Source organism: Chlorocebus sabaeus, chromosome 24 (genome assembly GCF_047675955.1).
Source record: "Chlorocebus sabaeus isolate Y175 chromosome 24, mChlSab1.0.hap1, whole genome shotgun sequence".
NCBI lineage: Eukaryota > Metazoa > Chordata > Mammalia > Primates > Cercopithecidae > Chlorocebus > Chlorocebus sabaeus.
This window is the reverse complement of record NC_132927.1, coordinates 36,120,706-36,144,881: the sequence shown is the minus strand read 5'-3', so window position 1 is coordinate 36,144,881 and position 24,176 is coordinate 36,120,706. Positions and strand designations below refer to the sequence as shown.

General features: G+C 43.4%; 1 protein-coding gene across 1 annotated transcript in view; it reads left to right on the top strand.

The window, feature by feature from the left end:
• RTN1 (reticulon 1) overlaps positions 1-24,176 on the top strand; it is a 264,816-nt gene that overhangs the window by 136,959 nt on the left and 103,681 nt on the right. The window contains exon 3 of the mRNA XM_037984070.2: positions 6,361-7,110. Coding sequence (XP_037839998.2) covers positions 6,361-7,110 — 750 coding nt within the window. The remainder of the gene's footprint in view (positions 1-6,360; positions 7,111-24,176) is intronic.

Genomic DNA, 24,176 nt, shown 5'->3' with positions numbered 1-24,176 from the left:
TGGTTTTTCCCATACCTGGAGGTATAAGCAGTGAAAGTTGGGAAACAGCAAAGATGGCAGCCTGCCTCTTCCTCTGGAAGCTCCGTCCCAGGGCAGTACTGACCTGTTGCCAGCCCAAATGTGCCGGTAGGTGGTGACTGGAGACCCTGGTTGGGAGTTCTCACCCAGTCAGGAGGAAGGGGATCAAGGGCACACTTAAAGAAGCAGTTTGGCTGCCTTTTGGTAGGGCAGCTGTGCTGTATCCCTTCAGCCCCAGTTGGTTTGGGCTTTCCAAGCCCCACAGGCTGGACCACCTGAGAACCCTGAATGGCCAAAGTGGCAGCCTGTCCTGTCCCTCAGGCACTTCACCCAGGGAGAACATGGACAAGGGTGAACAGAGACACCAGTTGGGAGGACCCACCCTGCAAGGAAGAGTGGATTGTGGTCCCACTTAAAGAAGCAGTCTGGCCATGCCTCGACAAAATAGCTATGTCATGGTGAGGAACTGCCTCTGCCCCGCCCAGGGGGGAGCCCCTCCCCTCCTCTGAGCACTCCATCCTAGGGAGAGATCAGAGCTCTGTCCTTAATATGTGCCAACAGATGTGGCTGGAGGGTCCAGCTGGGAGGTCCTGCCTAGTGCAGAAGAATGGGTGGCAGCCCTGCTTAAAGGAGCAGTCTGGCCAGCACGGTGGCTCATGCCTGTAATCCCAGCATTTGGGAGGCCAAGGTGGGCGGATCACTTGAGGTCAGGAGTTCTAAGACGAGTGTGGCCAACATGATGAAACCCTGTCTGTACTAAAAATACAAAAATTAGCCAGGTGCGGTAGGGCACCCCTGTAATCCCAGCTACTCTGGAGTCTGAAACAGTAGAATTGCTTGAACCTGGGAGGCGGAAGTTGCAGTGAGCAGGGATCGCACCACTGCACTCCAGCCTGGGCAGCAGAGCGAGACACTGTCTCAAAAGAAAGAAAGAAAAAAAAATCTGTCTGACCACAATCTGGCAAAGCCCCTGTGTTGTGCTGTTGGGGGAACCCTTCCTTCACTGGAACATTTGGACTCTCCAGAGCCCACAGGCTGGAATGGCTGAGTTGACCAAACTGCAGAGATGGTGACCCCCACTCCCACCGGGACTCCATCCAGTCTCAGGCAGGCTCTACCCTATTGCTGGTGGCTGACTGGAATTCCAAGCCAGTGGGCCTTATCTTGTGACATGCCATAGAAGTGGGGTCCACAAAATGGCACTGCTTAGCTCCCTGGATTCTGCCCTTTTCCTAGGGGTATGTGCGGACCTCCCACCTTGCGTAAGTAGCAGGCACATTTGTTGGGGGATCCTGGGGCTGGAGTATGCAAAGCTCCTGGGTCTCTGTGCATGCCTGAGCAGCTGCTCTGCTAAGACTCCACATAGGTCTGTGTGTCGGATCCAAGGCCCTGGTGGCATGGACTCATGAGGGGATCTCCTGATCTGAGAGTTGCAAAGATCCATGGAAGAAGCGTGGTTTTCCAGGATCACACAGTCACTCACTGCTTCCCTTGGCTGGGAGGCGGGGGGTTCCCTTGGCTTTGTGTTGCTCCTGGGTGGACTGTCACCCCGCCCTGCTTTTCTTTATTCTCCATGTGTTTTTTCCCTAATCAATCCCAGTGTGAGAACCTGGATATTTTAGTTGAAGGTACCATATTCATTTGCCCCTTTCGTTCCTCTCCATAAGTGCCAGGGACCGCAGCTGATTCTATTCGGCCATCTTGGCCCCTCCATATGCCTATTTCTTCAGGATTGACTTTTAAACTAGTTTTCAGGGCCTTCCATGACCAGGGGCCTGCTTCCGTTTTCAGTTACATCAACCCTACATCATTCCCAACAATACTCCAGTTAAACGTTTGACTTTGTCCTTCTTTGAGCAGACCCCTTCCTTTTTCACCTCCGTATCTTTGCTTTTGGAGTTCACTCTTGGACAATGCCTGCCTTTCAAGGTTCTATTTGTGTTCCAAGATCAATTCAAGTGCAGCTTCCTCAATGACCTCCTCTAAGTTCTTCTAGAACATTGTACAGCACAACTGCACCTAGCCCATTCTGTTTTGTTTTCTTCTTATTCTCTGGGAGAGGCAGGGAATACTGTGAGTCATAAACATAGTAATGGTAATTGGGACTTAGTGATGGTGGAAATGGGTAAACTCACCTTGAGATGGACTGGAGTGAGAAGAGAGCCTAGGGAAGAACTCTGGGGGAGACCAACGTTTCATATCTGGAAAGAGATGAGATCCAGGAGAGCTACGAGGAAAATCTGAAGAAAGTAGAGTTGCACACAACAAAGGAGGAGTGGGCAGTATGTCAAATACTGTTGAGAAGTCACATAAGATGAGAACTCAAAAGCGATTGGGAAGTTGCCAGTGAACTGAGACAAGCGGTAAGGGTACAATCCAGAGTGAAATAATGTGTTCACTAGAATTCAAGTAAATCCCAAAATCTTGGTGGCTTAACATAATAAAAGCATTACTTTTCACTTGTAATACAGACCAATGTTAGTTTTCCTGTAAGTTTAAATTGAAGGCCAAGCTTCCTTCTGTTTTTTTTTAAACAGCTTTATTGAGATATAATCCATATACTGTACAATTCATTTAAAGTGTACATTTCCATGGTTTTTAGTATATTCACAGAGTTGTGATCCATCACTGCAATAAATTTTAGAGCATTTTATTACCCCAAAAAGAAACCCTGCACCCCCTTTTCTCACCCTCCAAATCTCCTCACTCCCTACAACTACTAATCTACTTTCTTTCTCTATAAATTTACTTATTCTGGACATTTCATATGAATGCAGTGACATAATAAGTGGTCCTTTGTGACTGACTTATTTCACTGTTTTCAATATTTAGCCTTGTTGTAACACATATCAGTACTTCATTCCTTTTTATGTCTAAATAATATTCCAATGTATGGATATATTACATTTTTATTTATCCATTTATCAGTTGATGGATATTAAATTGTTTCTACCTTTTCTGGCCATTATGAATAATGCTGTTATGAACATTCATGTACAAGTTTTTTGTGTGGACATATACTTTCATTTCTCTTGGGTAGATATCTAGGAGTGGAATTACTGGGTCATATGACAACTCTATGTTTAAATGTTTAAGGAGCTGCCAGGCTTTTGTCCAAAGCAGTTACAACATTTTTCATTCCCACCAGCAGTGCGTAAAGGTTCCAATTTCTCTAAATCTTTGCCAGAACTTGTTTTTATCTGACTTTTTGATTATAGCCATCATAGTGGGTATGAAGTGGTATCTCACAGTAGTTTTGATTTGCATTTTTTTGGTGAATGGGCATATTTTCATGTGCATTTTGGCCATTTGTAAAGTGCCTTTGGAAACCTATCTATTGAAGTTCTTTGCCCATTTTTAATTGGCTTGGCTTTTATGATTGAGTCATAATAGTTTTTTATATATTCTAGATATGAGTCCCTTATCAAATATATGATTTGCAAATATTTTCTCCTGTTCTATTGATTGTGCTTTCACTTTCTTTATGGTATTCTCTGAAGCACAAAAGCACAGTATATTAATTTTTCTTTTGTTGCTTCTGTTTTTGGTGTCATATCTATGAAACGATTAAAAAATCCAAGGTCATGAAGATTTACTTCTATGTATTCTTCTAGAGTTTTATGATTTTAGCTCTTATATTTAGGCTACTGACCCATTTGAAGGAAATTTTAAAATGTGACATGAGGTAGGGGTTTAATTTCATTATTTTGCTTGTGGTTATCAAGTTCACTTTTCCTCTCCTTCTCATGTTCCAAAATATAACTTGCCACATCTCAGACTGCATCCCCCTTTTAAAAAGATGTAGCATGATATAGTGTAAAACACATGAAATAGACATGCATTCAAATTCAGGTCAAATAATTTCTAACCATCTAGTTATATCATCTAGGGTCCTAGCAGGAAAAAAGTGACACACTCAAAGGTTGTGACTGAAGAGAGTTTAAAGAAGGGGCTAATTACAGATGTGTAAAGATGACCAAGAAAACCAACAAATGATGCCAAAGCCTTAACATTAGGGAGGTGTTACTACCCCTAGACGGAAAGACCAAGAGGAAGGAACAGCATTCTTGAAGCCTGCTAAGAGCTGGAACTTCAGAAGCAGCGGGGGTATAAATAGCTCAACATCTCCTTCATCCCAACCCTCAGGCTTCCTATTGGCTAAAAACAACCAGGAACCAGAGGGACAGAAATCCTGGGTAAGCCTTCTATATAGGTCAGCCTCTCAGAGCACAGGAGAGGGCAGAGAAAGGAATGGATCCAAGCAGGCAAAGAGAGAAAACCACTACAGTGACCTTGGACAAGTAGCTTAATCTATTGTCCCTAGACCCTAAGTTCCATATGTAAAATGCCTGGCACCCAGCAGAAGATGCTGCTGCTACTAGCAGTGCTCTGGAGGTACAGAACATTTCCTAATTTACGCCACTCCTTATCTTCTTTCTCAGTGCTCTGGACAACTATTCAGAAGTAAACTGGTGAAGCTTTTACACTTTTCCGCTGTCTGAAATTGTATCAAACAACTACGTGTACAACTTATTAAGGAACTAACTCCTGTAAAAATAGAGTTGGGGATCATAAAATAAATTTTTAAAAACAAGAATCATATGAGAGATAATGAAGTAGTTGTTGTTTTAAAAAAAGGGGGGAACCCATAGATCATATCCTTCCTCTGCTTAAAGCCCTCCAATATCTTCTAATCTCACTCAGAATAAAAGCCCTATGAGATCCTACATGATCTGCCCCCACTCCCCATGTCACTGATCTCCTATTTCTTAACTCATTCACTTTGCCCAGACACAATGGCCTGCTTATGATACCTGGGAATCAGGGCAGCTCCCACCTCTGAGCCTTTGCACTGTATGTTTCCTCTGCATGGCGTGCTTTTCCTCTGGATATCTTCATGAGTCACTCTCTCACCTGCTTCAAGTGTTAAATGTAGGTTACTTTCTCAATGAGGCCTATACGGACTCCCCTGTTTAAAATTGCAAACTCATCTCCACCCTGACCCAGAACTTGTGTTTCCCTTACCCTACTCTACTTTTTTCCATAACACTTAACATCTTCTAACATACTATATACTTTACTTATTTACTATATATATTGTTTGTATATTGTGTTCCCTCCACTAGAGTATAAGCAGAGACTTTGTTACCTGTTTCATTCACTAATATATCCCAAGTGTGTAGAAAAGGGCCTAACACATATTAGGTTCTCAATAAATAACAGATGAATGAATACGGATAAAGAATAAAATCAATTCTGGTTCATAAAGAATTAGGAAAATCTAAAATGTTTTATCCATTGGTGTTCTCCCACAGTCCTAAAGCCACAGATCCCTCAAAGCTTTGGATAAATGCAACTAGTTATTGCTAACAAAAGGACCAGATCTCACTAAGACATTCTGAAATAAGGCCCTTCTGTATGGCAAGGGAAAACGAAGCTCTTGAACACTGTTGTCATGGTGATCCCAGGTCGTCTCATCTGCGGGAGAGAAAGCTCAGCAAGATTGCCAGTGTAGCCTTTAGGCCATCTGGATAAACATCAGGCAGAAGGCAGACATTCATCCAGGGGTCCAGGAGTGACTCTCAGGTTTTGTTCTTCTTGAGAGGAAGTGAAGAGAGAAGAAAGGGAAAGAATACAGTGGGCTGCCACTATGCGAAGCCTTGCAGGATAGTCCATTATGGCAATCTGCACAGCCTGCTTGGTGGAATTGGCAGAAGTGATCTCTTACATTGCTCCACTTAGTGGCAAAAAAAAAAAAAATACTGATTCTTATGGGAAATATAAAGCTCAGAAGTCAAGTTGTATCCAAGGCTCAAAATTACCTGTCTTTGTCTTGCTAAAGGAGAGGATGTAAACAGCAATGGACAGGGAATAATAGATGATTCTCAGATTTGTTGATATTGGTGGGCCCAATTAGAGAGAGCTGTATACATCAGATTATCTGATAAAATCTGTGAAATTGAAAAAGTTCCCTGAGAGAATGAATCAGAAATTAAAACGATGACTTGTATAATCTTCTCTGCATTGAAACAGGAAAACCAACTGAGATTCTGTTGCTAAGATATTGCTGGGTCATTTTTTAAAATAGCTAGCTGAAGATAGATAGGTCTGTAAAACACTGATTAATTGGGCCATAACAGTAATTAGCCTTTTACTTCAGGTGGCCTGTCTTTCCAGCATAGCCCTGGAAACAGATTATTTTTGTGCTAATGAGATATGTGTTTCTCAAGCAATGACAAAACATCTCCCCTAATGGAATTTTGTTTTATCCCTCCTCTCTCTGTCCATCTGTCTGTCCGTGTGTGTGCCTCCCTGGCTCTCCTTCGCTCTGTGGGACGACAGAACCATCTGCTGCAGAATCCCAGGGGAAAGGCAGCATCTCCGAGGATGAGCTGATCATCGCCATCAAAGAAGCAAAGGGATTATCATATGAAACCGCCGAGAGCCCACGGCCGGTGCGCCAGCTGGCCGACAGGCCCGAGGTCAAGGCCAGGTCCGGACCGCCAACCATCCCCAGCCCGCTGGACCACGAGGCTAGCAGCGCAGAGTCGGGGGATTCAGAGATTGAGCTGGTGTCCGAGGACCCCATGGCCGCGGAGGACGCGCTGCCCTCGGGCTACGTGAGCTTTGGCCACGTGGGCGGCCCACCGCCCTCGCCCGCCTCGCCATCCATCCAGTACAGCATCCTGAGGGAGGAGCGTGAGGCCGAGCTGGACAGCGAGCTTATCATCGAGTCGTGCGACGCCTCCTCGGCCTCGGAGGAGAGCCCCAAGCGGGAGCAGGACTCACCCCCGATGAAGCCCGGCGCACTGGACGCCATCCGGGAGGAGACAGGGGTCCGGGCCGAGGAGCGCGCGCCCAGCCGGCGGGGCCTGGCCGAGCCGGGTTCTTTCCTGGACTACCCCTCAGCTGAGCCCCAGCCTGTCCCCGAGCTGCCCCCTGGAGACGGAGTCCTGGAACCTGAGACGCCCATGTTGCCACGGAAGCCTGAGGAAGATGCAAGTTCCAACCAAAGTCCTGTGGCCACAAAGGGCTCTGGGCCTCTAGGTCCTGGCCCTCTGCCCCCACTGCTGTTTCTCAATAGGCAAAAAGGTAAAGGATCCGACTGCAACAGGGATGCTTGGTTAGTGTCCTCCCTCTGGGTGCTCTGAGCATTCAGCAGGGGTGGTTCTGGCTCAGCCCCGGAGTCATCCCCATGCTGATCAAACAGTTGATCAGAGAAGAGTTCCAAAGGGGATGGGAGGAGATGAGATAATTCAGATTTGCAGCTGGGACAGAAGTCGGTGGCAGAACCACGTGCTCAGGGCGACTCAGGACTGGCTGAACCCAGCCTCCCTAATAATGAGCGGTTTTGTGTTCACTCCAGGATCTCCTGAATGGAGTGCATGCGCCTGTCTTTCCATTCCAGGACTGGGTTTCCTTCCCCAGGAAAGCGGTGCTTTTCTTGTTATTGTCCAGGCTCTGCTCCAGTCCCCCTGCTCAGTCTCTGTAGGTGCTGGAACCCACCACTAGCATGTTCTATTTTGCCAGTCAGGCCTGTTTCTTAAGTGTGCAAAGTGGAGCTCAGCTCCATCCTTTCTCTTACCCAAGGGCAAGGGATTTGGACCTTGATAAGGTTTTTGTGTCCCAGTGAGTCAGGCAAGACAGAGACCACAGTTGGGTCCAGAGTTTTCTCTTGTCCCTAAGCAAGACTGAAGGTGATTCATTCATTTTTAAAGTCTCTTTTACTTAGAATGAATTTAATGTGGTCATTATGTTCTCCCTATGAAAAATTTTGAGGTGAGTCTTCAAACGCAAGAAAAAATGGAAGTCATTATTTGTTTTCCAGACACTATATGTGTACAAGAGATTCTTCCCCAAAAATCGTTCACCACACCTGATTGCAGTTGTCTTATGGAATTCAAGAAAGGAATTAGAGTCACATGACTAAGTGAGGTCCTGCTCATTCTATTTTTGTTAATGGGTGAGGTTAGAGAACTTCTACCCAGTTCCTGGGGAGAGAACACTCAGGTAGGACTTTAAAACAAACCCTAACAACTGTATTCAAGGTCCCCTCCCACCCCTCTCTTCTACTTTTCAGCTGAGCTGGGGCTCAGCTGAGGGGTAGTGCTTCCTTTAGAAGTGCTTTATTTGCCTTCGCCTTTTGGAGATAAGTGATTTCAAGGGTACACCCTCTTTCCTGTGCCTCTGCTAACTTCAATGATGTTAGCAGCAGTTAAAGTGCTTCATATAAAAATAGAGGACAAAAATCTTTCTCGTTATTTTAAATTGGAAGCTAGCTGCTAAATTCTTTAAAATTAACACATTGGAATAGAATGGAGGAACCTAGAGGACTGAAATAAAAAGATACATGGTTGCTGTGGCTCAGACACGTGGCATGGTGTGGGGGCTGATATAATTGACTCTTGATTTCCCAAATAACTCTTCTTAAAGAGATGAAAGCATATTTCGTGTGTGTGATAGGTAGGGAAGATATTTGAAGACAGATGTAACGGTGGAAATGTGTTTGTTGGGTCAATATTAAAACCATTTTGGATTTTTTTTGCTACTCTCCTGACGTGGTAGGAAAAGACCCTGCAGCTTGCAGGGAACCACAGGAAACAGTATTAACATGAACAACCTTCAGCCCCTTGGGGCCCCAAAACAGTCAAGCTTGAGTCATGCTGAGCATGTGTTCATGTCACTGTACTATAACAGGCATGTGTCTCCATTTTATCCCCTAACTAATGTTCCTGAGATAGTCCCCATGTACACAGTGCTGTTCAAATATGTTTATTCTCAAAAGTAAATAAATCTGAGAGCTAAAGAGAAAAGGGAACTTTGCATGCCCATTGAGAGACAAGGACAACAGCTGGCATGGACTGACCAGATGCCTGATGAAGAGCCGAGGAGATGGAAAACTGCAGCTGTGAATGCAAAGGCTTCAGAGTATCTTTTATGGCCAATTTGGTGTCATTTGAATCTCTGTACAAGTTGCCCCATATGGCTTGGACCCTGTGCTGCCAAGTTTAGAAGGTAGAGAGGAGGGAGTGGCAGCCTTTTCAAAAGATGAAGGCATGCCAGGGTGAATAATCTCCACTCTCTTCTGCACTGTGGGGTCCTTTGAAATCTAGTCTCCCACTGAAACTCACTGCTCCACTGCACTATCTATGAAGAGTCTAAAAGGCCATTCTGAGGCAGCCAAGAACTGGAGGTCCTGGGCAGGTGATTCAACAATGCCAGCAGGCAATTTGAGCTCTGAGGTTCTTTTTGGTCTCACTTGCTCTGTCTCAGCAGGTGAGAAAGGATCAGTGCTGCCCAGCCTCCCCCAGGCTGGTTTTTTTTTTTTTTTTTTTTGACAGAGTTTCGCTTTTATTGCCCAGGCTGGAGTGCAATGGCGTGATCATGGCTCACTGAACCTGACCTTAGGTGATCCGCCCGCCTTGGCCTCCCAAAGTGCTGGGATTACAGGTGTGAGCCACCACGCCCAGCCCCAGGCTATTCTTAATCACTGTTGGTGGACAGCAGGTTTGTGCTCATGCCAACTTGATTCCCGGCAGCAGTGAGGTCAGATCAGCTTCTGTGGTTTCCTGCTCTTATCCACTGAAGCTTCTGGCAGTATGCACGCATTTAAGTTTATGCATGCACAAGTATCCAGGGGATGAGCCATCCTGCTGATGCTGGACAGAGTTTCAGAAGAGCCTAGAAATATTTAGAATAATATTTAGGATAAGGTTTGACAAATATTTGATAGCATCATTGCATGTACCAAGGAGGAGCACCAGGGTAACTGGTGCATGGGCTCTAACAAGGCCTGCTTTTGGAGCTTTCTCACCTTTCAGAGATCTCTGCAGTTACTGCACTGGAGACAAAATGCAGCTCTTTCTTCATGCTTCAGTTTTCGTCCTTGTACACCCCTGAGCTCTTGCTGCCCTGTATTTCTGCTCCCCTACACCTTCTAGGATGACCTGTTATAAACATTAGATTCTAAAGCAGGTAGATATGTTTTACTTTCTACAAGGTTGGCCATAACTGTTAGGAATGTCCAAGTAAAAACCCAATTTAAAAATTCTCATAAAAGTGCTAATACTCAGTGTGATTAATCAGGATAGGTATGTGATATTTACCAAACCTAGTTGATTGTAGAATATTTTTTATTAGAGTGTGCCATTGGGTTCATATTCCAGGGGAACACCCTTTGGGAAATCATGGTATCTTTGCCCTTGAGCTTGTTTCCTGCATTCTGATTACTTATCATGCAACTCAAAAGTGTGTGGCTTGGACCAGCCACGTTGATATCATGTGGGAGGTTGTTAGAAGTGGGGAATCTCAGGCTCCTTCCAAGACCTACTGAATCAAGATCCCCTGTGCATAAGTGCATATGTGATTCTTACACCCTTTGAAACTTGGGAAACAGGGTTTTTTTGTTTGTTGTTTTTGTTTTTGAGATGGAGTCCCACTCTGTTGCCCAGGCTGGAGTACAGTGGTGCATCTCGGCTCACTGCAAGCTCCGCCTCCCAGGTTCATGCCATTCTCCTGCCTCAGCCTCCAGAGTAGCTGGGACTACAGGCGCCCGCCACCACGCCCGGCTAATTTTTTGTATTTTTTTTTTTAGTAGAGATGGGATTTTGCCATGTTAGCCAGGATGGTCTCCATCTCCTGACCTCGTGATCCGCCCACCTCGGCCTCTCAAAGTGCTGGGATTACAGGTGTGAGCCACCCCACCCAGCCAGGGAAGCAGGGTTTTAGATGATGGCAGTCTGCTTTCATATTCCTACCTGAAACCGACTCTCTTCTTGCCAAACAAATGACCTCTTTTCAGTCTCATCTTTCTTGTTCTCTCTTGTAATCTAATATCATACTGATGATCAGTCCTTAAAACGTTAATAATAAAGTAATGTATATTTGTTGTAATAAATTCAAGCTGTACGAAATGGCACAAAATTCAAAGTTAAAGAGTCTGGGCATGGTGGCCCACACCTGTAGCCCCAGCACTTTGGGAGGCCAAGGCAGGTGAATCCGTTGAGCCCAGGAGTTCAAGACCAGACTGGGCAACATGATGAAACTCCATCTCTACAAAAAACACAAAAATTAGTTGGGTGTGGTGGTGCAGGCCAGTAGTCCCGGCTTCTCAGGTGGCTGATATGGGAGGATCACTTGAGCCCAGGAGGTCGGGCCTGCAGTGAGCTATGATCATACCACTGCACTCCAGTCTGTGCAACAAAGAAAGACAAAGTTAAAAGTTCCCTACTCAACCCTCCCATCCCTAATTCTCAGACATCACTACAGGCCTTTGTATTGTTTTGTTTTTTGTTTTTTGTTTTTTTGTTTTTTTTATTGTTCTTGTTCTTTTCAGAGAATTTCTTTAAGTATTCAGGCATATATGGTTTTTCACTGAAAAAGTAACATTATATTGAACATACTGTTTTGTAACTTATTTCATTTAACAGTAAAGTTAGGGACAATATTGGCTCACATGGAAATTGTTCACTCCTTCTCAGAACTTTTGTCTCCCTTATCGTACTGATGTTTCTCTTTTTTGGTTCTCCTCTTACTCTCTGACCTCTTTTCTAATCTCTTTTGCTACCTCCCTTCCAGTTCCTCTGTGTTGTCCCTGAGTTCTGTCCTTGTCTTTCTTCCTCCCGCATATCCTTGCTGTCAAGGCTGCTGTCACCCATGCAGGTTTTCAGGCACTGCCTTATGTGTGACACTTCTCAAATCTCTTGCTTTGAAGAAGTCCTCTTTTCTAAACTCCAGGCTGATTTCCCTCACTGTGTATTGGACATCCCATAGACCTCCCAAATTCAGTCTGTCCATGTTAATTTGTCAAAATTTGCTCTTTTCCTTCCTCTGTTCCCTTCATGAGCAAATGAGGTGATGAACACTCAACCTCCAGGACTCTAACCCTCTTACAGTTCTAAGTTCTCATACCTTTTGAATACTGTTAGGAATTTATCCCATAGAAATGCTATAGCAAGTGGGCAAAAATATATAAATTATACACCTGTGTAAATAGAGTCAGAAAGATACATGTGAATATCTTTCCTACAGCATTTTTCATAGTAATGAGAAAGTTGGAGAAAATGCTCTACCAACGGGGAGTTGAGTAAAATGAATTTTCATTCATCCATCCACTGGAGAGGAACAAAATAATTTAAAAGAACTAAGTCTGGATCCAAGTAAAGACTCATTAGCCTGAGGCAAAGTTAAAGTTACTCAGTGCTGACCTGACTATAAATACTTCAGTAGAAGTCTTACAGTAGTGTTTGGTTATAAAATTATGACCCAAATGATCCAGAATATTCTTACTATTTGAAAAACTATTATCAAAATAAAAATACAAAAATGTAAAAATTCTCTTTTTGGAACCCTAAAGTATGCAACCAGTGACCCAGGTTGAGAAATATTTCTTTAAGCTGGCATGAACTTAAGTGTTGCTTGGGGACCAGGTACCTCAGAACCTTTTGGAGTGCTTGTTCAGAATTCAGATTCTCACTCTACCCCCACCTCAAAACTACGGAATGAGAATTGGCTGGGGCATAGATCTGCACTTTTAATAATGATCCTGAAGCTTGAGAATTTCTATTGTAAACAGATGAGCTAAGCAGCCCAGACCTTCTAAGAAAACATGTTGGTGAGCATGCCTTAGACATATCATGCTTTTAAATTAAAGATACTGAGGGGGACTCAGCTGTTTCTGTCTCTTTCTGTTAGAGAGGTACCTGTCCATGCTCTGGGAGGCAGGCCTCTGCAGCCTCCTCACCCATGGCCTCCTCTGTGTATAGCAGTTACAGCAGCTTGAGCCTGGAGGGCTCAGCCCCTTGTGGCAGGGAAAAGCCTGTCTTTTCCTTGGAGGGGTGATTCGTGGGATGGCTACCAGATGGAGGTCTTCTCAAATAGAATAGATTTTCATCTGTCCAGCATTTATGATGTTTGTTATTACTTTTCATTATTATACTAGGTATTACTTCTGTCCTGAAATATTTGGGAGGGAACCAAAATAAGTGTGACCCATTTACTTTCTTCTCATAATTCTAACAAAAAAAAAAAAAAAAAGAGTCATTATACTCTAGTCCTGTATGTATTCACTGTCATGACACTGTATTAATATACCAGGCTATAAAGATTCTTGGAAAGTCTCTTTCTTTCATGGTACAGATATTAGATTCCACTTGAGCTCTGTGCCCCTCCACTGAAGCTGCTGTTCTTTGTCAGCTTTCAACAAGATGGACCAGTAACTGCTGGATAAAGTGTGACTCCTGTGTTGGTGTATGCTATGCCATGGAAATACTTAGATGGAGACATTGATTTTCCACCTTAGACTATTTTTTTTTATTTGACAGGGTCTCACTCTGTCACTCAGGCTGGAGTGCAGTGGCACGATCTCAGCTCACTGCAACCTCTGCTCCCAGGGTCAAGCGATTCTCCTGCTTCAGCCTACTGAGTAGTTGGGACTACAGGCATGCACCACCATGCCTGGCTAATTTTTGTATTTTTTTGGTAGAGACAGGGTTTTGCTGTGTTGGCCAGGCTGGTCTTGAACTCCTGGCCTCAAGTGATCTGCCCACCTCGGCCTCCCAAAATGTTGGAATTATAGGCGTAAGCCACTGCAACCAGCCCACCTAGACTATTGAAAGCCACTAAGCTACTTTTGTGAGACTTTGCCCAGTGATAGAAGGAGCTCTTCTGGTCTAGGCAACCCTGGATGAGGCTGCCAGCAGCCAGCTGAATTCATGGCTTTTCCTTCTGAAGCTATCACAAAATTAGCTCTGTTCCAATTGCATATTGATCTGGGTGTTTTTTTAATGGTGGCTTCACTGAGTGGCGGGGTTTCCTTCTCAGCCTTGGAGAGATATTGCTGCCAATCTTGGTGGCCCCAGCACTTACTATTTCTAGGGACAGGTATTCTTGCCACTTCAATTCCAAGATGTGTATAAAGATCTAAAATGGTTATTGTACCTTTGTAATACTTTTAATACCAAATCTTTGGGACACAATAAACCTTCCTAGTAAATTTGGTTTGGGCATGCAGTAGGGCATTGATCAGCTCCTAAAATGGAATCAAGTCAACCTTAAACTTGCCTGTAGAGAGAGAACTCCCAGGCAGCAAACATTTTTATGCCTCCAAGAGATAATGCTCCTATTTATTAATAGATGGCAATCCTAATTCCCTATGCAAGCTCTTTTCTCCTCTGTTCCTCACATAGATCAACCTCACTTAAAATAATGGAGTTTGGAGGACATAATTCAGATACTTCTAATTCTCAGAGGCAACATGAGGTCAAGGAGATTCTCTACTCTCAAATGCTAACCCTATTTCCCTCTAAAGTCTGGGTAGGACCCTCATAGACATAGTTTCTGCACATCTAGATTCTATCTTTGTGACCCCACAAAACACTCCTGTAATACAAAAATATAATACATAAATTTCACTCAAGATTATGCCAGTCCCACCAAAGCACTACTTTACCTATTCATACATCCATCTTTCCTTTGATTCAACCAATATGGCATAGGATGTGACTGACACTAGAAATGTAGTGGCTACCAAAGCAGACTTGAATCTACCCCTCGTGGGGCTTACATTCTGGTGGAAGAGGGAGTAGAAATTAAGAAGAAAATCAACAGAGTGATGTGTAAGAGAGTACCTGGTGGTGGGTGGCACTTAGGAAGGTCAGAGAAGGCCTCTGAGAAGGAGGAAACTGAGAAGTCAGCTATGGCAAGAGCTGATTAAAGTAAGTTCCAGACAATAGAAAATGCAAAGACCAGAGACAGGAAAGTTCTGGGAGTATTCTATAAATGGAAAACAAGTTGATGTTGCTCGAATGTGGTAGGCAAGGGGAAGAATAGCAAGAAATGGAGGTGGAAGATTGGCAGTGCCCTTCCATGCACACACCATGGTGCTAAGCTTCAGAAAGGTTTTTAAAATAGAAAGTGACATGACCTCCTTTGCAGTTTTTAGAGGTCACATTGGCTGCTCTAGGGAGAAAGAGCTGAAGGAGGACAAGCAAGCATGGAAGCGGGAAGACAAATTAGGAAGCTCTTGCAGGCATGAGATGGCAATGACTTGGAGAGGTGGTAGCACTGGAGATGGAGGGAATGGATGGATTTGAGATATGTTTTGGCGATGGACTTAATAGGACCTACCGATGCTTTGGATTGGTGGTAGGGGTGACTTTATCCCCAATACCCCTCAAATTATATTTCAGTTTTTATCAACACAATGATTACAAAGAGATGCAAAAATATTTACAATGGGGAAAAATACCCCAAACTCTGATGCTGCTTCATTAGTCATTGAACTCATTTTTTTGTGTGTCTGCTTTTCGAAAAACTCATCCATTTGAATTATGATAGCACTGAAATGATCTCCCTATTTGAGCACTATATCTAGAGTATTTCCCTGGCCAAGCAATGAGTTTAATGTATTTAGGTGATGGTGATGTTCGGGTGGCTGAAACTGGAGCTGGAATGGTCCAATATGGTACCTGTGCAGGTTAAATAAGACCCCTAGTGAGATAAGTCGGGATTATGGTCAAGCAAGTTGGTTATTTAAAGTTAGATACATGCTTGCCTAGGGCCAAGAAATCACAAAAGCTTCAGAAAGTCTAAAGAACATCCCAAATATGAATCAAAATTATACTAACAGGCAAGGAAAAGTCAGCAGCCTGTCAGAGAGCAGAGGCTAAAGTTAGAGCGAAGGCAACTTTAAAGTAGATACTCAAACTGAGGCTTCAAGTTGGGGCAAGCACACTACTCAGTCTGGTTACTTCAGCTCAAGACTGCAGTTGGCCGTGGTCTCTCTTGGTGATTTACTCAGAGATTCCTAAGTTGCCCCATCTCTGTAATGGCGCTCCTGGGTTTTAAGTGACCTAGGTTGAAATGGTGGTCCTCTTGGCCGGGCAAAGCATTGATCCAGGACTTTTCTCTCTCCTTGTGGAAGTGGGTGTGAGTGGCAGGAAGAGCAGATTAGGGGCTCAGTGGAACTGTTCAGTTTTTCTAGATAGTGTTTCTCAAAGGGTAGTTGGTAAACCATTTATATCAGAAGCAGTTTGTTGAAATACAGAATTCCTGGGCCCACCCCAGGATTTCCTAGGGAGGGGCTAATGCATCTGCTTCATTAAGTAGCTCCCCAGTTAATTTTAGGTAGAGAACTTAAGAATCATTACTCTAGGGACTGTGTCAGGGCTGATCTCTCAACGTCCTCAGAATAATCTTTGGCAGGTTTTTCCTCCAGTGACTTAACTTTTTCCAAGGTCAGTTGGATTTTCTGTTTAGGCTTAGATGTTAGTTAAAATGGTTCTTGTGGGTAAATAGAATTTAGAGTGAAATGTATACTGTTTACACTTCTAGACTTCCACCTCCTTATGGGAGAGTGAAGGGGAGATCATGTAAACACAGCCTGGTCTTGCCAGCTCACTCCAGGGGATGCCACCTAACATCTCTCCACCCCACAATGCCACTAGAGCAAAGGCCCCAACAGTATATGGTGGGGACACAGAGGAGCTAACCATTTGTTGTTTCAGTAGTTTGGGATCTCCTGGGTCAGAGGAGTCCTCTGGATGATCTCTGTTCATAGCCTGGAAAATTTGTAGCAGGAGAGGGAGAGGAGTGGGGTTGAGTTGTAGTCTTCCACGCACAAATCAGGAGCAACCAGCATGACTTTATGAAACAAGATCAAACATTTCACTACCACTAATAGTAATCCAGTTCAAAGTTGCATATTCTGGTAAATATAACATTCTGGCTTAACTCTTCCCTTCTGGCAGGCACTTCATTTTCTTAAAACTCTTGACTGAGCACTGAAATCTTGAGAGATTTGTCTGCCTACAAAGCACTTGCAAAAGCAGAGTATGTGTCCCAAAACCTAATTCTTTCACTTCCAAATTCACTCTTGTTTACCTCTCCCTAACATCTCTAGAAGCTCAGTTTGATTCTACTTCTGAAAATGCGGAAAAAGTCAAGTAAAGTAGAAAGTTGCTTTTGTATTGATTGTCCCCACTCACTGTTAATGTCTATTGCCATCCAGTGGTTGCCATGAAAATATTCAACCTCTACTTTTTTGTTTGTTTGTTTGTTTGTTGAGACGGAGTCTTGCTCTGTTACCCGGGCTGGCGTGTAGTGGCGTGATCTCGGCTCACTGCAAGCTCCGCCTCCCGGGTTCACGCCATTCTTCTGCCTTAGCCTCCCTAGTAGCTGGGACTACAGGCGTCCACCACCGCGCCCGGCTAATTTTTGTTTTATTTTGTTTTAATAGAGATGAGGTTTCACCGTGTTAGCCAGGATGGTCTCCTGACCTCGTGATCCACCCGCCTCGGCCTCCCAAAGTGCTGGGATTACAGGTCAACCTCTACTTCTTAACCTCTTCTCACACCACCACACTTTGAAATTTACAATAAGATTTCTTGGTTTATGATGTAAGAACATATGTCTTTAAATGAATTTACAATGTTCACATGGCTGTACTGTTTATGTGGTGACTGATTATTTAAATTACCCTCCAAATTTTCCTTGAAACAAGCACAAGGACAGAGTTCCAAAAAACATTTCCGAAGGGGTAACTTAGTTTTCAGCAGAATTAATTGTAAGGCTACACCATTTGGCCTCTACCAAAACAAAAAATGTAATACATAGTTCATGTATTTATGAACTATGTAGAATTTATGAACTATGGTTCCCTACTAATTGGAGTTTTGAGTCAACATCTTCATTTCAAATTGAAGTCAAGGGTTGAGGTACAGTTGGTTGTTCTAGGTTATTTCTCAGATGTAGAAGAACCAGGATTTGAAATAAGAGCTACTCATTTTCAGCCAGTGTCTTTTTCCAACTAAATTGATTTCCAGGTACTTGGCCTCCTTATAAGCAAACCTAATGTTCTCTATGGTAAGTTTCTTTAGAATTTTGATATTTAAGATTTAATATCAAAAATGTATGTAGATGTAAAGAGTTTTATAATGCTATATAACATAGGCAGCTAGTTCAAGTGTTAGCATGGTCTGTAAGCTGGAAATTCACTCCAATCATTTGGAAAGCATTTAATTATTTTCTTTAGCTTAGCCAATTTATATTTGAATCTTTACATACAAACATGGTTTTCTTAAATGTTGAAAATAAACAAAATCATAAATAAATGATTCTAGAAAGTTTGGATATAAGTAAAATAGTCTAATTGTCAATTTATTCCTTTTATTTTCTTCCTCCTCTCTTTGTTGAGGTCCACTTTTTTTTTTTTTTTTTTTTTTTTGAGATGGAGTCTCACCGTGTTGCCCAGGCCAGTGTGCAGTGGCATGATGTTGGCTCACTCCAACCTCCACCTTCCAGGTTTAAGCAATTCTCTTGCCTCAGCCTCCCAAGTAGCTGGGATTACAGGTGCCCACGACCATGCCTGGCTAATTTTTGTATTATTAGTAGAGATGGGGTTTTACCATTTTGGCCAGGCTGGTCTCCAACTCCTGACCTCAAGTGATCCACCCACCTCTGCCTCCTAAAGTGCTGGGATTACAGGCATGAACCACCACACCAGGCCTAAGGTCCAGATTTTTAATGCCCTTTCTTAGTCCTCTGAAAACAGAATCCTGAAATTTAGAGAAGATTTTATATATTTCACCAAGACGTGCTATAGTTCCAAAGCCAAAAATCTTGGCTTTTAATGACTGATAAGTCCTCTTATGATTTACATTTTAGTTCTTATGGAGACGTCTTTTCCTCAGGGCCCACTACTCTGGCCAAAAACATAAAGGGACTTGTTGATGAGGAAAGTCTCAGAGCCAAACCTAGAGCCCGAGGGCAAAGTTCTCTGAGAAAGGGATACTTTTGGGGTTCCAGCCTTACTGTTCCTCTGTCAAATTGGAACTGAATTGCGTCTGGGACGAGACACAAGGTCATTCACCTGAACTATTAAGTTTTGTCTCTCCTGTTATATGTATTTGCCTCTGTAGTTTTTATCAGTGGTCCCCAACCCTTTTGGCACCAGGGACCAGTTTCATGGAAGACAGTTTTTCCATGGGGAGGTGGGAGGGTGGGATGGTTTCAGGATGAAACTGTTCCACCTCAAATCATCAGGCATTAGAGTCTCATAAGGAGCACACAACCTAGAACCCTTACTTGTGCAGTTTACAATAGGGTTCATACTCCTATGAGAATCTAATCTCCTAATGCCACTGCTGATTGCATAGGAGGTAGAGCTGAGGCAGAAATGCTCACTCACCCTCCGCTCCCCTCCTGCTGTGCGGCCCAGTTCCTAACAGACCACGGACCAGTACCGGTCCATGGCCAGGGGTTTGGGACCTGCTGGTTTATATGATACCCGTGTTGTAATAGGTAGAGGTTGGTAACTTTCCATCAAATTGATACTTGCTGTTCTGTAGTGTCCTTCTTGGGAAGTGGCTCTCAGTCAGGGACTGCATTTCCCAGTCTCCTTGCAGCCAGGTGAAGCTCTGAGTCTAATTATCAATAGAATGTGAGTGGAGGGGATATGGATCACATCTGGGAAGATGGCTGAGATGCAGTTGTGCCTTTTCCTCCTTCAAGGCTCTAGACCAAGGGGATGGCAAAGGAGAAGGAACCTGGGCTCCTAAATGACTACCTGGTGGAAAGCTACCTGCTAATGAACACTGACACTCATCTTTTAAATTAGCAGCAACAACAAAAAATTCCTTCCATGTTAAGCCACTGAAATTTTGGGGTTATTTATTACTGTGGCCAGCATTATTCTAATGGGATAACCCATGATGTAATATAAAATTCAGAAAGAAGATCTATAGTTAGAATGTATGTTGTGGCACATGTCCCATAACTTTATTCATCTTTTTTGTTCGTTTGTTTGTTTTTTTAGACAGCGTCTCACTCTGTCGCCTAGGCTGGAGTGCAATGGCGCAATCTCGGCTAACGGCAACTTCCACCTCCTGGGTTCAAGCGATTCTCCTGCCTCAGCCTCCCAAGTTTCTGGGATTACAGGCGCCCACCACCATGCCTGGCCAATTTTTTAATTTTTAGTAGAGACGGCGTTTCACTATGTTGGCCAGGCTGGCCTCAAACTCCTGACCTCGTGATCTGCCTGCCTCGGCCTCCCAAAGTGCTGGGATTACAGGTGTGACCCATCACACCTGGCCTATTAGTCTAATTTTTATAAGCATAATTTTATAAGTCTTGCTTCTTCTCTGTACCTTTCCCCTTTACACTGTCCTTTGCTGGTACTGTCCTTTGCTCAACTGCTAGAATTACTGGTATGGTAATTCTGGGCAAATTTTAAAAAGACAGTTCTGTCTTCAAGATGTTTTATTGCTTCTTCCTGAAATGTTGTCATAAAAACTATACAAATCTTTTATAACCACAAGGTGAGTAGCTGGCACCCTCTAAAAGCCAGGAGACACCTAGGAAAACTGAAGTCCCTCTCTAGGGCTAGCCTAGCAAACTCGGGAAATTGCTGATTCTCTCTGAATTGGGCGAAGGAGTGAGCTGCCTGAGGGTAAGACATGCCTGCGACTTTATGCAGTGTTTTCCTTAGTCCAAGTCCCCATTCTCAGCAGTAAGTGCTCTGAAGCTTGTCTGAATCTGGTCTAAACCAGAATGCCAAGTTATGAGTTACACTGGAAATGTATGAGGGGAACTTCATCCTAGTGGGGAGCTCAGCTCATTATTGCCTGGAGCAAAAAGAGATTGTTTTCATCGGAAATTTCCATCATGCTTTGGCATCCTGTGAAGCCATTCTGTTTTCAAAGGACTCGGAATCCTCAACTAGAATCAGAGCAGCTGCTCCCAACCCCATGCCTGCGGTCCTTTCCCCCACCAGTGGCCCCTTGTCTAGATTCCCTGCCTCAAGAAACTGTGTCCTTTTGATTGCATGTCCCTTTTCAGTGCGTTAAAAAATCATGCACCAGTTGAATCTGGGTCTTACCTTCTCCACTTACTACTAGCTGTGTGACTCTGGGCAAGTTAACCTGTCTGCATTTCAGTTTTTTTTTTTTGTCTGTTCAAAGGGGATAATAGTACCTACATCACAGGATTCTTGAGATGATTATTTGAGATAATTTAGGTAAAGTGCTTATCCTCTAATGTTGTTGCTATTTAAATATTTATTTTAATAATAATTATACAATGAGATGGGGCTTTGGGAGAATCTAATACAGTTACTCTTTTTTTTTTTTTTTTTTTTGAGATGGAGTTTCACTCTTGTCACCCAGGCTGGAGTGCAGTGGGGGCAATTTCAGCTGACTACAACCTCCACCACCTGGGTTCAAGCAATTCTCCTGCCTCAGCCTCCCAAGTAGCTGGGATTACAGGCGTGCCCCACGACACCCAACTAATTTTGTATTTTTAGTAGAGACAGGGTTTCGCCTTGTTGCCCAGGCTGGTCTCAAACTGCTGACCTCAGGTGATCAGCCTACCTTGGCCTCCCAAAGTGCTGGGATTGTAGGCGTGAGCCACCACGCCCAGCCCAGTTATTCATTTAATGCAGGAATATTTTCTGCAACATACTGTTTCATAACATTTTAGTTAGTAAGTTTGTAGGTTTTCTTCCTATTTTGCAGTTTGATTGACTGCTTTCCAACAATTTATCGGAAGTTGAATTGATCTCACTAATAAGCTCTTTCCAAAGTATATTGTGGGACAGGTTGCCTCTGGGGAGGTTTCCTAAAGCCAGCTGACCCAATTTGTCATTTTCTGTTGACTGTAGTTTTCAATAAATATATGCTTAGTTCCTCACCCATAATATCTCAAAATATAATATGTGGATATAACATCTGTAGATCAGTATTTTCTAGTATGCCTCAGCTGATTTAGAATGTCCAGCCAGGGTTGGATACCATTTAGCCCTATCTGTTGTATATAGATTTTTGTTATCATCTTTAGGCCTATGTATTTTGGGGCTCCCTCCACAATCCCCCTTTAGCCTCAGGTGTGTGCCTTACTCTTTTGACTCTGTTAGGCCATACTATAGTAACAAACCTCAAATTTTCAATGTCTTAGCTCAACAAACATTTATTTCTAGCTTTCAACTATTGCTGTTTGGTGGAGGCTTTCCTTTATTCAGCTACAAAGGGATCCAAGCTCCCTTTCTTCTGTGCCAGCTGAATCTCAACATATGGCTTCTCAGGTTGCTGTGCCAGAGGAAGAAAGAGCTGATACCAGCTCTTAAAAACTTCCCCTGGAAATGACACATGTCACTTTTGCCTATGGCTCATTGACCAGAATTTGTCACATGACTGTATGCATCTTGATGCATGGAGCACACTGGAAATTCGATGAGGTCCTTATCACGGACCTCTTGCACAATGATCTCTTGTCTTGATCTTCATAGCACTTATCATCACCCAGTACATGATGTGTGCCTTCCTTTATTTGTTTATTGCCTGTCTCTCCCAAGTAGACTTTAAGCTTTTTGAGATCACAGCCTTTTGTTCACTGCTATATCTCTAGTGCTTACAGTGATGCCTAGTGAATAGTGGGAACTTAATAAACATTTAATAAATAAGTGAATGGCAACTCCATACATGAAGGTGAAGCCACTGAAGTCTGTTGTGGGATTTTATTATATGTCAATGTGCTTTATAGTTTGTGTTCTTTTTCAAAAGCACATTTAAATGTTATTGAGTCCAATGAGAAGTTAAAGAATAATAGGCTAATTAAGAAGGGAACATTATATGTGGATCTCCTACTATTACTCATGAAAAGCATTTCTCTCTCAGTTGTTCATTCCTGGAGTGATCAGCCCAGGAGAGGGCAAATGTAGTCAGCAGAGAAGGATGCTTTCTGAGGTTCAGCTGACATAGTCAATAAAAGACTTGAGTTGGCAAAGCAGAAGGTGACATCACTGTGGGCCTGTGTTCAGCCTTTTCTTTACTGAGCTGAGCCTATCGAATTTGCACAAGACCAGTCTGTTGAAACTTTATAACCCCCATAAAATGGAAAACCTTCTGCAATGAATGCTTCTTCTCATTTTGAATACTGCAGAACCCAATTAAAAACAAGGTTTGTTATTAAGACTAGTATAGAGACAGGCAGTATTATGTTGTGATTAAGGCATGAGCTCTAGAATAAGAAAGATTCGGGTTTGAACCTGAGTCCAATACTTACCTTCCTGAAACTTCCCAAGCCTCATCTATAAAATGTGGCTAATAATTCCTACTTGCTGGAACTGTAATCAAATTTAAATTGAATAATACTTTTAAGGTGGTTAGGTTGGTAGAAGAAATGGCAAATTGTAAATGACAGCAATTATTTTCACATGCTATAATTGGATTGTTTTCCTGTACTAGATATGGCAACATCCCCAGGTTATAGTCAGTGATGGGGTTTACTCAGGGAGATGAGAGAATGTGAGGCCACACAGATGGGCTGTCTTTTGTGGATCAGCGCTGACCTGGGGCTTCCAAAGCTGGCTTTCTGGTGGGCCTGTAGCGCATGGCCATGGCAGGCCTGCTTTGCCCCTGAGCTCAGTTGGCAGCCCAACTCCTTTGGTGCACTCAGCATCTTTGTTCCCCAGCATGGGCTGCTTTTTCACCATCCAGTGTGGAGCTCACCTGTCACAGCCCACCTCAGGGACATTATTCCCCCCATGCTCAACATTTAGCTCAAGCCTCCAATTTTGGTCCTTTCAGTTGTGGCCGGGCTAGCAGGATCGATTCACAGAAAGAACCGTTAGGGGAACTTCTCTTTAAAAGGGACTGAATATTTGTCAAGCTTGGAGTGCTGCAGACTCCTCTCCTCTATTTTTAAAGTGAAACTTTACATGCAAAGAAGGTTCAGCCCTGGCTGGGCACAGTGGCTCATGCCTGTAATCCCAACACTTTGGGAGACCCAGCCAGGAGTTTGAGACCAGCCTTAGCAACATGACAAAACCTCATCTTTACCAAAATAATAATAATAATAATACAAAAAGTAGCTAGTTATGGTGGTGCACTTCTGTAGTCCCAAAATCTCAGAAGGCTGAGGTGGCAGGATCACTTGAGCCTGGGAGGATAAAGCTTCATGATCTGAGAAAAGAAAGAAAGAAAGAGAGAGAGAGGAAGGAAGGAAGGAAGGAGAGGGAGGGAAGGAGAGAGGGAGGAAGGAAAGAGAGAGAGAGAGAAAGAAAGAAAAAGAAAGAGAAAGAAAGGAAGGAAGGAAGGAAAGAAGGAAGGAGAGAGAGGAGGGGGGAGGAAAGAAAAAGAAAGAGAGAGAAACAGAAAGGAGGAAGG